The sequence below is a fragment of the Mesoplodon mirus genome (genome assembly GCF_964341445.2).
Source record: "Mesoplodon mirus genome assembly, chromosome: 10".
NCBI classification, from domain to species: domain Eukaryota; kingdom Metazoa; phylum Chordata; class Mammalia; order Artiodactyla; family Ziphiidae; genus Mesoplodon; species Mesoplodon mirus.
In genome coordinates, this window is record NC_138986.1 from 25,598,956 (window position 1) to 25,613,661 (window position 14,706).

General features: G+C 39.9%; 1 protein-coding gene across 1 annotated transcript in view; it reads right to left on the reverse strand.

Moving 5' to 3' along the window:
* Positions 1 to 1,081: 1,081 nt before the first annotated feature.
* The window catches only part of ARFGEF3 (ARFGEF family member 3), a gene marked incomplete at its 5' end in the record, with an annotated part of 191,581 nt that continues 177,956 nt past the window's right edge, over positions 1,082 to 14,706 (reverse strand). The window contains 2 exons of the mRNA XM_082634251.1: positions 1,082 to 9,363; positions 10,738 to 11,956. Coding sequence (XP_082490377.1) covers positions 9,172 to 9,363; positions 10,738 to 11,956 — 1,411 coding nt within the window. The 3' untranslated portion in view covers positions 1,082 to 9,171. The remainder of the gene's footprint in view (positions 9,364 to 10,737; positions 11,957 to 14,706) is intronic.

Consider the following 14,706-nt stretch of genomic DNA (forward strand, 5'->3'; position numbering starts at 1 on the left):
CCTAGGCTTATACTATTAATAGGCTTTTGAAAGAGTCAATTTAAAAACTGCAATCCAATAAGATAATGAAGTTAAAAGCGGCTGTGTTTGGGCTTCCCTGGTGGCACAGTTGTTGGGAGTCCGCCTGCCGATGCAGGGGACGCGGGTTCGTGCCCCCGTCCGGGAGAATCCCACGTGCCGCGAAGCGGCTTGGCCCGTGAGCCATGGTTGCTGGGCCTGCGCGTCCGGAGCCTGTGCTCCGCAACGGGAGGGGCCGCAGCAGTGAGAAGCCCGCGTACTGCAGGAAAAAAAAAAAAAAAAAAAAAAAAGCGGCTGTATTTTTCTTTTTGATATTACCTTTTAATAATAATCTCCCTATTTAAGGATTTGGTTGTTTATGAACAATCAAGGTAATACATTCGTTTAGTTCTTTTAAATGAATAAGCTACATCAATATGTACTAATAACATGAATTTGATATACATTCTTATGAAGAAAGACATCAAAATAATATTGTAAAACAAGCCCTCTTTTTATTTTTATTTATTTATTTATTTATTTGCGGTACGTGGGCCTCTCACTGTTGTGGCCTCTCCTGTTGCGGAGCACAGGCTCCGGACGTGAAGGCTCAGCGGCCATGACTCACGGGCCCAGCTGCTTCGCGGCATGTGGGATCCTCCCGGACCAGGGCACGAACCCATGTCGCCTGCATCGGCAGGCGGACTCTCAACTACTGCGCCACCAGGGAAGCCCCAGTCCTCTTTTTTTTTTTTTTTCGCGGTATGCGGGCCTCTCACTGTTGTGGCCTCTCCCGTTGCGGAGCACAGGCTCCGGACGCGCAGGCCCAGCGGCCATGGCTCACGGGCCCAGCCGCTCCGCGGCACATGGGATCCTCCCAGACCGGGGCACGAACCCGCATCCCCTGCACCGGCAGGCGGACTCTCAACCACTGCGCCATCAGGGAGGCCCCCCAGTCCTCTTTTTAAAAAGGAAACAATGGTATATATGTAGTAGATATATATATAGTAAATATTATATATAATGTAGTATAATACTGTATATAATACTATGTTATATATATATTTTTCTTCAAATGTATTTTCTAGGCATTCACCAAATTGTCAAGTGACTATCTCTGTATTATAGAATTGGAAGGGGGAGTTTCTTCAGAGTTATGAAACGCCAAGGAAAGGAACCTAGTTCATTTAGCAAAATTCTGTAAACAGGATATTTACATAGATTTTGATATATTTATTCAGTGAAGAAAATGGTTTCACATATCAGATTTTTTTGATGCATTTGAATCTTTATTCTACAACACAAGCAACATAAATACAATATCTTTTAAAATATTTTCTCTTTAGAATTTTCATCTTCACCTCAGATAAAATGTACACAAAATACACTTGCAAGCTTGCTTACAGGAACCTGTTAAACAACACAGATTATATCAAATCAAATAGTTATATCAACATATAAAGGATGGTGGTTTTCATTTTTTATTTTAAATAAATGTGACCAAACTGACTAAAAAAGAAGGCAAAACAAAAACTGTACTTCCTTGACAAGTCCTTTGGAGTAAACAAAATGCTTCAAGGCTCCTGGTGAATAGGGTTGAAGGGGTGAGTTTTGCATTCTATGGATAAAATGGTATACGGACTCAAATCATTATGGCTATACCAAGCTTCATTTATTTATAATTTTCAGTGAAAACAAGTCTAGTCTTTGGCATAATACAAGAAAGGATAAAAGGACCCTTACCACCTGTTGGCTTTACTTAGAGTGGGAGATGGTAGCAGGGGAACCGATTATAATGTAATTTATCTAAGTCTATTCCTCTTAGAACAGCAGGAAAATCATCTTGAATCAGTCTTTTGGCATGATTAGGGCAATAAACTTATTCTTGCCCCCATCCCCTCCCATCCACTAAAAACAAATTAAGAAACAAAACCAAACAAAACCAGCCTTTCCCTCTAGGCACCTGCTCCTGCCCCATTCATGCCATACCTGGAAATTCTACCACATGGTTTCAATTGAAGTGAAACCAAACATATCAAAAGCATTCATCTTTGTCCAGTTTTACCTATTGTGTGGGAAACCAAGTTTTATTAGAGAGAACCACTTCCAACAAAAATTGGATGAAAGAAGAGAGAGGGAGGAACACCAAGTTGCCTGTACCTAGTCACGAGGCAGCCGTGGTGGCCACTGGTGGCTGGTAGAGCCAGGGCCGTGAGCTTCCGAACTTTAAGAGAAAACATACTTTACATGTTAGTTTAAAAGACTGGCTTTTGGATTCTTCCCTCCCCTTTTTGGCACCAGCTGGTAAAACAAAAATAAATTATTATTAGAGATTAATTTTTAAAATTTAATTCAACATCCGTTATTATTAAAAAAACTAAATGCACACATGATTTCCAAAAATGATTAGGGGAAATGAAACTGCAATAGAAAAGCTTCAATTATTCCTGTCTACAGAGGCAAGGACTTGAATCCTTGACGTCATTAACACTGATGTGCTTTCTCATCTCACTAATTCTAGTAAATACAGTCATTAACTTTCTACTTATATAACAGTTTAAATGTCAGGATACTTAAACAGAAGCTTTTAGAGAAACTTACTGAATCAATAAAAATTTTGTGTCATTAGTATAGTTTACACAAGGGAGATGATTTTGAGGTACTCAATTTTTTTTCTCTTGAATTATTACCTCTATGGTCCTTATTTTGTTTAATGGAAAAAGGATTTCCAAAACTAATTAACTGAATACAGAGTTAAGAGATAAACTAAGGCCCTATCTATATTTAACATGATTTCACTGTATTCCCAAAGCATACTGATGCGCTTTTACGTTTTTCTCCTCATTTGGAAGATGAGATAATGAATATGGTCTTGATTGTGTAGATACATGCACAACACAACATATGTAATGAAAAGTCCTTAAAACAGGCACATGTGCTGCTCAAAAGGGAGTTGGTTCCACTTGCAAATTCCCGTGAAGCCATTTGGTAGACTCTTTACAGATATGTAGGAAATTAAAATATTAATTTATACCAGATAGTTAAGTGAAAGATGAAGGCACATCAAGTAGTAAAGTATCATCTTGATGTGCTGATATTCTGGTGACTAATGAGGGATATAAAACTACTGGCAAGCGAGCAACTACTCAAAAATTTCTGGAAGCCAGGAGCCAAAGTTGTGATGGAATCAACATGGAAACATCTCATCAAAACTATGGACAGAAGAAATTAAAACACTACATACTTTAAAATCACCTTCAGTACAAGTCAAAAAGTCAACATGATACAAAAGGTCATCCATAGAGTTAATGTTTCTAAATACAAAGACGAGAAGCTTACATTGATCTCACTGTTCCATAGAACTTATACATTCATTGTCTTCTACCTTGTAAAAATCAATTGTTGGCATAATAAACCTGGACACTGGGAAGACTGAACAGCAATGCCGTAGAGAATCCAATTCCAAGTTGTCTGCCCAAGGTGAAGTTCAGTTTTTTCTCTAGTGCTTGATAAGTCAGGCTGATCTTAAAGGGAGTAGTTAGAAATTTTTTCCAGGTATTGGTCCTCAAAGTGTGGTCCCCAGACCAGCAGCACTGGCCTCATCTGGGAACTTGTTAGAAATGCATATTTCTAGGCCTACTGAATCAGATACTCTGGGCTCCGGACCAGCAATCTGTGCCTTAACAAGACCTCCAGGTGACTCTGATATGTGCTAAAGTTTGACAACTACTGTCCTAACGTCAAAAGATACTAGACGACCACTACTTGAACTTTCAGGATAGGAATTAACAGTACAAACAATTTTTGGTAGTTGAAAAGGCTGGAACGACTGTAATTGGATGGAATTCAGCAGAAGTTGACTGCAGCTGTGTCACTAAGATGGCCAGCTAGCTAGTCCCTCCTCCCTAGACCCCCCTTGTGTTCTCACACAGAGATTAGAGGGGAAAGGTTTTGGTAGTGGGTTTTTCTTCAACTGATAAGTACTGCCCCTCTTTACAAGGAAATTAGGCATTGTTCTCAAGTAAGTTTCTCCTACATTATCCTAGGGGATGATTTTTTTTTTTAGTCTATGTTCCCTGAAGTAATAATTGTATTTTGGAAATCTAAATGGTGTTCTAATCCAAAACCTTAATTAAGTTATTAGTTACTTCCATATCAAATACAAATATTACAATACAGCCAGAGGAAAGGGATCTCACGAAAGACAGAGACAAAGTTTTCTAGGTTGCTGCACTCGTGAAGGAGAGCACATTTTTTTTGGATGAGGCATAATTATAAATTCTTTACCCAATTTCATAAATCTTGCCATAAACAAGCTCATAAATTCAATAAAAAGTGCTTAAAAATAGTCTTTTGCTTTTTTAAGGCCACACTAAATCTTCCTAAATGGTACCCAAGCAGATGTAAGTTCTGTCATTCACTTACTGCATTGTGTTGGATTTTTCCTTCTGCCTGTTTCCTTGTCTACAAGGCAAGTAGAAATATTTAGGTGTCATGGCACATGGTTACTCTGGATATTGACCTGATGCCCTCAGTACCTGAATCTTTAAGCAATCTTGTCTGACCAGTTGCTTCTTCTTCAGAGAATGTGCATTTTGAAAAATGGTCATTTATTTTGCATATTCCCAAAGTTTGATGATGACCTACAGTTTAGTCCTATATACTTCCAGGGGAAGCAAGTAGAGAGGCACTGTTGGCTACAGGGCACTTTATTCTGAGTGATTAAATCGTAATTGGTAAAGGTCAACAAATTGTTGCTGTCATTCCAGACAGAGACTGTCATGTTTTTCCGCATAATAGCTGGCCACGGACAATATTATTCCATCATTTCCACCTAATTTGGTGAGTTTCCTAAATTACCACTGAGGATCTGCTTTAAGATTAAAGTTTAGATTTTGTTTTCTTTATTTTCAAACATAAAAATATTATGTTATATATGACCTTACTATGCCTAAACACTATCTTTTTCTTTTAACCCTATTGAAAAATCCCCATAACATTATAGATAGGGACATCAATGTAACATCTTCAACTCATTTTAACTGTTTAATTCCTTGAAACACTGAAGTGTTTACACTGTGCACTTAGACATGGTGTTGTAGACACCATGTAGACATGGCCTTTGAATTCAGGAACATCTCTTTTGCAACCAACTTTGCCATTTATGGGTTATCTTGGGCAAATTTCTGAACCTCTCTGGGTCTGCATCCTTATCTGAAAAAATGAGGACAATACCTGTTTCACAATGTTATTGTGGGAATTAAATATGGTAAGTAGGTAAAGGTCCACATTCTCAGAGGCACTCAGTGATGTCACCTCCCCCCACTCCTGTTTGTAACCTCTTGCTATTGTTATCAGCTCCAAACAGAGGTCTTCATTTTTTTTCTTTGCTGTACGCGGGCCTCTCACTGTTGTGGCCTCTCCTGTTGTGGAGCACAGGCTCCGGACGCGCAGGCTCAGCGGCCATGGCTCATGGGCCCAGCCACTCCGCGGCATGTGGGATCTTCCCGGACCGGGGCACGAACCCGTGTCCCCTGCATCGGCAGGTGGACTCTCAATCACTGCATCACCAGGGAAGCCCCAGAGGTCTTCATTTTGCTTAGTTTGATAGGACTGACACAAATGGATTTTTCTTTCTGAGAAAGAAAACTTTCCTACATAAGCAATACTATGATGTATTTGGGGAAGTCAAAAATATCTATTATATAATTGCATTACCTTGTTATAGTTAAGGCTATTTGACTCTCTCAACTGACTCTATATAAGCCCTCTCCTTGGAACTACAAGAACAGCAACGACAAAGCCTAGTGATCGCTGTACCAAGAAGTTTCAATTTATAGGTACTTTGGAATTATGATAACATTTTGTCATGTTTGATTTAGTCTGAGCTGTTTTATATGTTAGCATCTGCCTTGGTCAGTCATTAAATAGCCTAAAAGTGGTAAAAGTTGCCCTAGTTTTGTATGGATGGAGAAGGCAGGAAAGTAATCATGAGGGGAGAGATGACAAGAGGGTGTAAAGAGACAGCCTAAGCATCTGTCAAAGCTGATCAGGAGATGCAAGAGGTAGGAGAGATCCTATGAACAATTTATTAGTCCTCCATCAAATCTAAGTCCTCGTATGGCAAGGAGAAATCTGTTGCAGAGTGTGGTGTACTTGGCTGGGCTATTCAGTCAGGAATTCTTTTGCACTTTGAGTTTTCTAGCGTGCTTCCTCACTTTGGAAAAGATGAACACTACCAAAATATTAGAAAAAGAATAAATCTCAGCCAGAGGGTAACACACTTTTGGCAGTAAATACAGGCAACTAAAAGCAATAAAAATCTTATTCTGCTTAGATCTGAAAATATACGGTAATAGCTATTGTAACTACAAAGGTTTGTCTTGACCTTGGTCTTTCAGAGACCATGGGAGGGAATGAAAGAAGAGATGGGGCAAGGCAGAAATGGAGACACCAGGAAGACTGAGGGACTGATGGGGCAGTGTGGGGAGGGACCACTCATCTACTAAGGGTTTTTACATACGTCCCTTTCTTCTTCACCCCTGGGAAGATTTGACTGACTTCGCTATGACCTGAAGTGTACTATTCCTTGGAGATTATTTGCATCAAGCCATGTCCTTTTTGAAAACTGCAAATACCTCTGAGAAGTATTACTGTGACTTAGCTAATTTTCCAGCTGAAATCTGACATGGATGTGATGCACAGAGTGTGTTGGGAATGGAGGTGGGTTGAAGACTGCTGTGGGCCGGAGGGGTGGTCTACAGAGAAAATGACGGGAAGGGACGAAAACCCTCTGACAAAGTTGTAGGTAAAGAATGATGTACATCCTCTCATCTTTTATTCTTGGGACCCGTAATTAGGCTGGTACTGGTGCAACGTTTGAATACAGAATGGGGTAAACTTGTTTTCATAAGCTAGCCATGAATCCCACAATAGAGAATCTGTCAAGACAATGAATTCTGACTTCTAAACGGTTAACAACTTCCAGGACATGACCTTCATGAATTGAGACTGGCTTCCTTTGAATTGTTATACTTTATAAACAGTTGCTAGATATAAACATTTTGTAATTACTCTGATTTGATAATACTCTGCTTTGCTGAAGCTCCCCCAACCCCCGTAAACCGCGGAATGCTCACAGGCTCACAAGGAAATGAACCTTAGATGAGCTACAAAAAGAAACAAAACAACAATGGTGTACTGCTTTTGTTTAAAAAAAAAAAAGTATCTACCCAACTTTCAATTCTACTTACAAAATATAAAAAATCTAAAGTATAGAACACAACTTATTGCTATCCCAACGATTCATTGCTTGTTAACATCAAATTGTTGATCTGTTTCTAAACTTGCATTATTGTCTAATGAGCAAACACTAAAGGCAAAGAGTGTTTTGTGGAACTGGAAAAACATCTTCTGAATTCTGTGGTGATCTCCGGATGGCATAGCGAATGATAAGGTTCTTTCTTTTAGATTGCCTAAATAAATCAGGGAACCCTGTCTTCCTCTTAACCTCGTAGATAGTTATATATTCCCAAGGAAGACAAAGTTTACAAATACCAGCACTGAATAAAGCTGTCAGTTTTAAATCCTAACTTCCACCCTTAAGAGTTGATGTTTGAGGGATATTTTCAATTACGAATAATTTTTAGGAGCTGGGAAAATTAAAACGTATCTCTTAGCAACTAACTCTTTAGAATGTGTGTGACTGGCCTTGACTGAGGAGTTTCAATCACTATTATAATTTAAGAAATATTAAATATACTGTAAATAATAAGATAAAGATTCCAAATTAATTTTCTAGTAATAATTAGGAAAATAAATATCTAGTTAAAATATGCCTGAATGAAAAGACCTCAAACAGAGGGCACATCTACTTGCCAGAGAGGAGAAATATTTTAAACTGAAAAACTTCATTTCCTAAACTTCATTCTGTGTCCCTTTCTCCTGTAGTTTTATTTTCTTCTGAGACTAGAGTGTGTATGAACGACACCATAATTTCATATGATGGTTGTCTAATATTTCCAGATTTAAAATGATTTCATCATCACCTCCTTTCCCACCCCTTCCAGCTGTCTCCCTAACCCTACACTTCCTGCTCCCTTCCCTGAGAAGTCTGTTCATTGGACGGTGAATTCTTGAGTTCCTTTCTTCCAAGGGTGTTGATATAAAATGAGTTGTTTTGTTTTCTTAAAGACAAAATGTTATACCTTATGTTCAGATAATTGTGGAGCATAGAAATGTGTGTGCAACAAGGAACTAAGGCACCATTTTTTCTTTCCCTTTTCATTTTTGCATTGGGAACAAAAGCAAAGACTTTTGGGACAGTCAGGTGGCCGGTCTTAAGTCATTTGGCACTATCTATATCAGCCAATACCACTGAGTACTATGTGTCAAAGGCTGCCATGCCACAGACTTAAAGTCCTGCCATGAAAGAATTTCCTTCCTTTAGAAGTAGGGAAGTGAAGGCACAATAGTACCTTACATGAGGAAGTTGGCAAATACCAACCAGAGAATCTTGACAACTTAGGAACAATTTTGAAATGTTCTGGAATATTTTACAGAGGAAGTAAGTCATCCCTTTCTTGATTATGACACCCAAGAATACATTTTTCCAACTGTTTTCTTCCCTGCCGAACTCAAAATCATAATATAAATCTTCCTCCAATTAATCATGTCTGGTAATCATGTCTGTGTGTATATCAGCTTGACTTACCAGCAGATATTTCTTTAGCTACTGCATTTTTTAAAATGATGGATCGCCTGGGTTCAATCCCTGGTCGGGGAAGTAGATCCTGCAGGCATGCTGCAACTAAGACCTGGTGCAGCCCAAATAAATAAATAAAATGATGGATCAATGTAATGTTTTCAAAGGAGTGGCCCTTGAAAGTGACTCATTTGGGGATAATATTGCAGGCAAAAGCATTGGGAAATAAGATTTAGAAATGTGTCAAGGAATGTAGAGTCTTCTGAAATTATGTGCAAATTTAGAGTTTCACTTGTGTCATCCAGATACAACCTTAGTATCCAGAATGGCCCCAATGCTGATTAGCTAGGGAGCAACTGGGTGTTCTCTGAGTCACTGGGGCTGGTGGTGGGGAAAATGCTATCAGCTGGATTGGCAGACATACTCTAAACCCTCCTAGTGTATTTCCTTGGGAATGGAATGTGAGTCTTCTACACAATGATGTCATAGACACGGCCCACTCTGCCGAGCCATTCTCTCACAGCCTGGCGAACTCTGATGTCAGTCACGTGACAGGTCAGCTGGCTGATGCATGGGAACACTGCTGGCTGGAGCGCTGTGAAGGTCTGGTCTGGAAGGATCTGAATCTGATTGAGAACTGTTAGCACCATGTTGGTCCATGCCTAAGAGAAAGGAATTAAGAGAATTAGCAGTTTTCTCCAGCGGTTTCATTTGTACTCTTAAGTGTGGCTAATATGCAAATGAGTTTTCTCAGGCTTTAGGCTTCAATAAATGTAGTCTTTACTAATTTAATGCACTTATAATAAAACATCAGTTTAAGTTCATATATATATATATATATATATATATATATATATATAAAAGGACTAGCAGAGACTCATTTCACATTAGGAATACATTATTTCTAGCTTTTACAAAATACAAAAATCCTACTCCTCAGATTTTTAAAAACTCTCTTGCCTTCTCATGATGAGATTTTCATAGGCCATATGACATTTTTAATCAGCAGTCTCTCTAATGTCTAGAGAACTTGGAATAGGTCTACCTTAATTTAGGGTAACTTTTGAAATCATAAGCAAATCTCCAAGACATGAAAAGGCAATTAAGATTTGTTATTTGTCAAGAAGGTCATCTGTTAAAGAATAACCTTACATCTCAGTTTGACTGGATACTTTTACAAATACAGTCTAAGATGATTTTTGTGGATTCTGAACTATGAAGTTTAGTTCTATGTTCAAGACACATCAGAGGAAAAAAGTATCTTGCAAGATTCATACTAATTCCAAATTTATGTTCATTCTAAGAATACATTCCTGTATAGGTCCATAGAATCCTAGGGCCCAAGAGCTCCTATCTTACTATGCCTGCAACAGGAATCTACAACTTAAAATAAACATCCAGATTACTTTTAAAGGGCTCTCCATGAGTTTAGATCCTTCTATCTTTCTTTTCCCATCTCATCTTTTCTTAAATTGAATGAAATAGTGCCCCTCTTCTTTACTTCTCAAGCTCATTTTTGGGAGGTACCACAGAATTGCAAATATTAATTATATAAAGGAATAGGAACACTCTGAAAATGAGAATTTTTATGTGCTCAGGATGGGCTAGAAAAACAATTCATTTGGAATAACCACATAATATGCACTTTGCCTTTTCCCTTTACATAATTCTTCATAACTACAGAATTGCTTCAGAGCTATCTTCAAATGATTAACTGGCATTGAGTCCTGGGTTTAAGTCCATCTATTTTCTAAGCTTTGGCGTCATCTTATTTACACAGGTGGGTTCCTAATTCTCAGTAGTATCTGTTATAACCCATAAAAACAATTCCTGAAATTAAATGAGAATACAATTTCAGTTTCACAAGGATATACTGATGGATCCTATATCTTAGGGGCAGGCAGTCCCCTGACTTTGGAGGCTCATAACATGTCTGAGTGCTCCCTGAGGGGCACAGGTGCGTCACTGGTACTGGCTTCCCTCCTGCATGGCCGGCTGTGGACCCTTGCATCCTCCAGCGGGGGGCGGGTACCCACCTGGATCTGGGCTTCGGCGTCCCTTGCGGAGATACTCCGGGAGCTGCCGGTGGAGCCCGAGCGGGGCCTCTTCTCCTGGCGCAGCAGCTCGGGGCCAGCGCTGAAGGAGTGCCGCATCTGCCCCTGGTCCATCAGGTGCTGGGGCCGCTGGAGCAGCGGGGAGCCTTGGCCCCTGGGCCCCAGTGGCTCTCCCTTCTTCTCCACCTTGACCTCTTTGGGGAAGGAGGGCAGGTTATGCTGTTGTTTCCTCTTCTTGTACTCGGTCATCAGCTTTGAGATGGTCTTGTCAGCTGCCATGGTGTAGATTTTGTTGCCGGCGTTCTCCCACCACTCCTTCTTGCGGCTGGGGTCCTTTTTCTCCACCTTGGGGCTCGGGGGCAGCAGCAGCATTTCCCCGCTGGTCCCCCTCAGGCTCGGCGGCTCGCCCGCGTGATCGCGGGTCTGACTGCGGTCATCCTCGGAAGGCGTGTCTTTCCCTGAGAAGCCCCCAGTGGACGGGGTGGATGACCCCGACTGGAAGGAGGGAAGGATGAAGAAAGGGTCACTCTTGAAGATTGGTGCCTCCTCCATACTGTTTTCCAGGTCCAAGTGCATCTGGATGTAGTTATTACACAGCTCCATGCACAGCTTGTGAAGCCTCTTGATCAGCCACACCCAGTCCGCGTTGCTGATGGGCTGGACACTGAGGGAGGGCATCCGAGCCCTCCACTGCCTCTTCTCCTTGCCTCTAGGGGGGCTCACCTGGGCAGTCTCCTCAAAAATGTCTTCATCTTCTGATGAACACTGCTGGGAGGAATCTGTGCTCCTCTCATCGTCCTCAAAAAGGACCTTCTTCACTTGCTCAGCAGTGATGGTTTCTTGGTTGCTGAGAACAGCACAGACCAGTGCATGGAAATAAATGTTAAAACTCATGGCAGACTGGCGGTAGAGGTTGGCAGCGCCCCCGATGCCAGACACTTTCTTCAGCAGGCACTTCAACCCAGGGCTGGTGTCAAACTCTCTGGCTGTCCTGTAGGAGTCCAACAGCAGGTCAAAGATGACGGCCAAGTTCTGCATGGAGATGTATCTGAGGAAGCCGGCCAGCTTGGTTTCTGGCACTTGGATCTTCTCCTCCCCAGGAGAGGGGCCTTTGACAAACTCTTCTAACAAGATATCATATAAGTTCTGGAGTAACACTTGATGGGATAGTAAACTCACCACAATTTCCCTGAAGGAAACACTTCAAATGAAAAGAAAGGCATTGATTAGTAGCCAGTTGCCTTATATGAGTTACCTTAAAGCAATTCAGACCTTACACAAACAGAATGACTAGGCAAAATTACAAACTAAACTACTTGTATTTTAATGTCTTTCTTCAAAAAGGACAAATTTCTTGGGGCATTACAAGATGACAATTTTAATCATGATTAATGGAATTCCTGACACTTTTAAAATCTGGGAGCTATAGAATTAATATTATGATATTGAGTTAACGATTCTCAACAAGACTTAGGGAACAAATAGAACAATTTTATAAAAAAATTTTTAACGTAGACACAATTATGGTATATGACCTGTTTTCTTTCGTAGTTATGAGTAATAAAACAAATCAAGAAAGTAACAATTTCTGTTGAGTTATAGTAATTTTAATTGGCTTTTTCCCTACCCTTTGCCATTTTTCCTTAATCCCAAAGCTTTTACTATTTTTTTAAGTGATGGCTGAGGAATTTTTAATAAATGGAAAAACTAAAATATAATAATTAACATTATGCTTGGACATTTGAGTTCATTTTGTTTCCCCAGTTTCATTTTTTCCTGCATATCTAGGAATGAAGTCTTTATTTCACTAAGATAGGCTTAAGAGCTTAAAATCTCTCTTCTGCTAGTTATCTAGGGAATCCAAGAAATAGCTAATTGCAAGATTCCACATTATTCTTTAACTGGTTGCATCATTTTATCTTGTGCAAGGATAGCCTCTGAAAGTACAAAGTCAGGATGTGACGGCATGTTGTATAACATACCCAGACAAAGGCAATATTCCATATAGGCTTGGGAGAAGAGAGAGGAAGAAGGAAGTATTTACTGGTCTGCACATTCCAGATATAGGAATTCTGACTACAACTGTCAAGTGTGTCAACTCTGCTAAGACACCTAGCTATGAGAATACCTGGAGAGATTTGTTTTTAAATTTAGAGTATAGTTGATTAACAATGTTGTGTTAGTTTCAGGTGTACAGAGAGTGATTCAGTTATACATATACATGTATCTATTCTTTTTCAAATTCTTTTCCCATTTAGGTTATTACAGAGTATTGAGCAGAGTTCCTTCCCTGTGTTACGCAGTAGGTCCTTGTTGGTTATCTATTTTAAATATAGCAGTGTGTACCAGTCAATCCCAAATTCCCAATCTATCCCTCCCCTCCATACTTCCCCTCTGGTAACCATAAGTTCATTCACTAAATCTGTGAGTCTGTCTCTGCTTTGTAAATAAGTTTGTACCATTTTTTCTGGATTCTGCATATAAGCGATATCATATGTTATTTGTCTTTCTTTGTCTGACTTACTTAGTATGATAATCTCCAGGTCCATCCATGTTGCTGCAAATGGCATTATTTCATTCTTTTTAATGGCTGAGTAATATTCCATTGTATATATGTGCCACATCTTCTTTATCCATTCATCTGTCAATGCACAGATGAATGTTTCCATGTCTTGGCTATTGTAAACAGCGCTGCAATGAACAATGGGGTGCATGAACCATTTTTCCCTGGATATATGCCCAGAAGTGGGATTGCTGGAACATATTGCTGGATCATAGCTCTGTTTTCAGTTTCTTAAGGAACATCCATACTGTTCTCCATAGTGGCTGTACCAATTTACATTCCCACCAACAGTGTAGGAGGGTTCCCTTTTCTCCACACCCTCTCCAGCATTTATTGTTTGTAGACTTTTTGATAATGGCCATTCTGACGGGTGTGAGGTGATATCTCATTGTAGTCTTGATTTGCATTTCTCTAATTAGAGATCTTGAGCATCTTTTCATGGCTTCCTGGCCATGTGTATGTCTTCTTTGGAGAAATGTCTATTTAGGTGTTCTGCCCGTTTTATGATTGGGTTGTTTGTTTTTTTCAATATTGAGCTGCATGAGCTGTTTGTAAATTTTGGAGATTAATCCCTTTTTGGTCACATTGTTTGCAAATATTTTCTCCCATTCTGTGGGTTGTCCTTTTGTTTGTGGTTTCCTTTGCTGTGCAAAATCTTTTGAGCTTAATTAGGTCCCATTTGTTTACTTTTCTTTTCACCTCCATTATTGTAGGAGACGGAATGAAAAAGATATTGCTGCAATTTATGTCAAAGAGTGTTCTGCTTATATCTTCCTGTAAGAGTTTTATAATATCTGGTCTTAGATTTAGGTCTTTATTCCATTTTGAGTTTATTGTTGTGTATGGTGTTAAAGAATGTTCTAATTTCATTTTTTTACATGTAGCTGTCCAGTTTCCCTGGCACCATTTTTTGAAGAGATTGTCTTTTCTCAATTATATAGTCTTGCCTCCTTTGTTGTAGATTAATTGACTATAGTTGTGTGGGTTTGTTTCTGGGCTTTCTATCCTGTTCCGTTGATCTATATTTCTGTTTTTGTGCCAGTACCATACTGCTTTGATGACTGTAGCTTTGTAGTATAGTCTGAAGTCTGGGAGCCTGATTCCTCCAGCTCTGTTTATCTTTCTCAAGATTGCTTTGGGGCTTCCCTAGTGGTGCAGTGGTTAAGAATCCGCCTGCCAATGCAGGGGACACAGGTTCGAGCCCTGGTCCGGGAAGATCCCACATGCCGTGGAACAACTAAGCCTGTGCGCCACAACTACTGAGCCTGCTCTCTAGAGCCTGTGAACCACAACTACTGAAGCCCATGTGCCTAGAGCCTGTGCTCTGCAACAAGAGAAGCCACCGCAAAAAGAAGCCTGCACACTGCAATGAAGAGTAGTCCCCACTC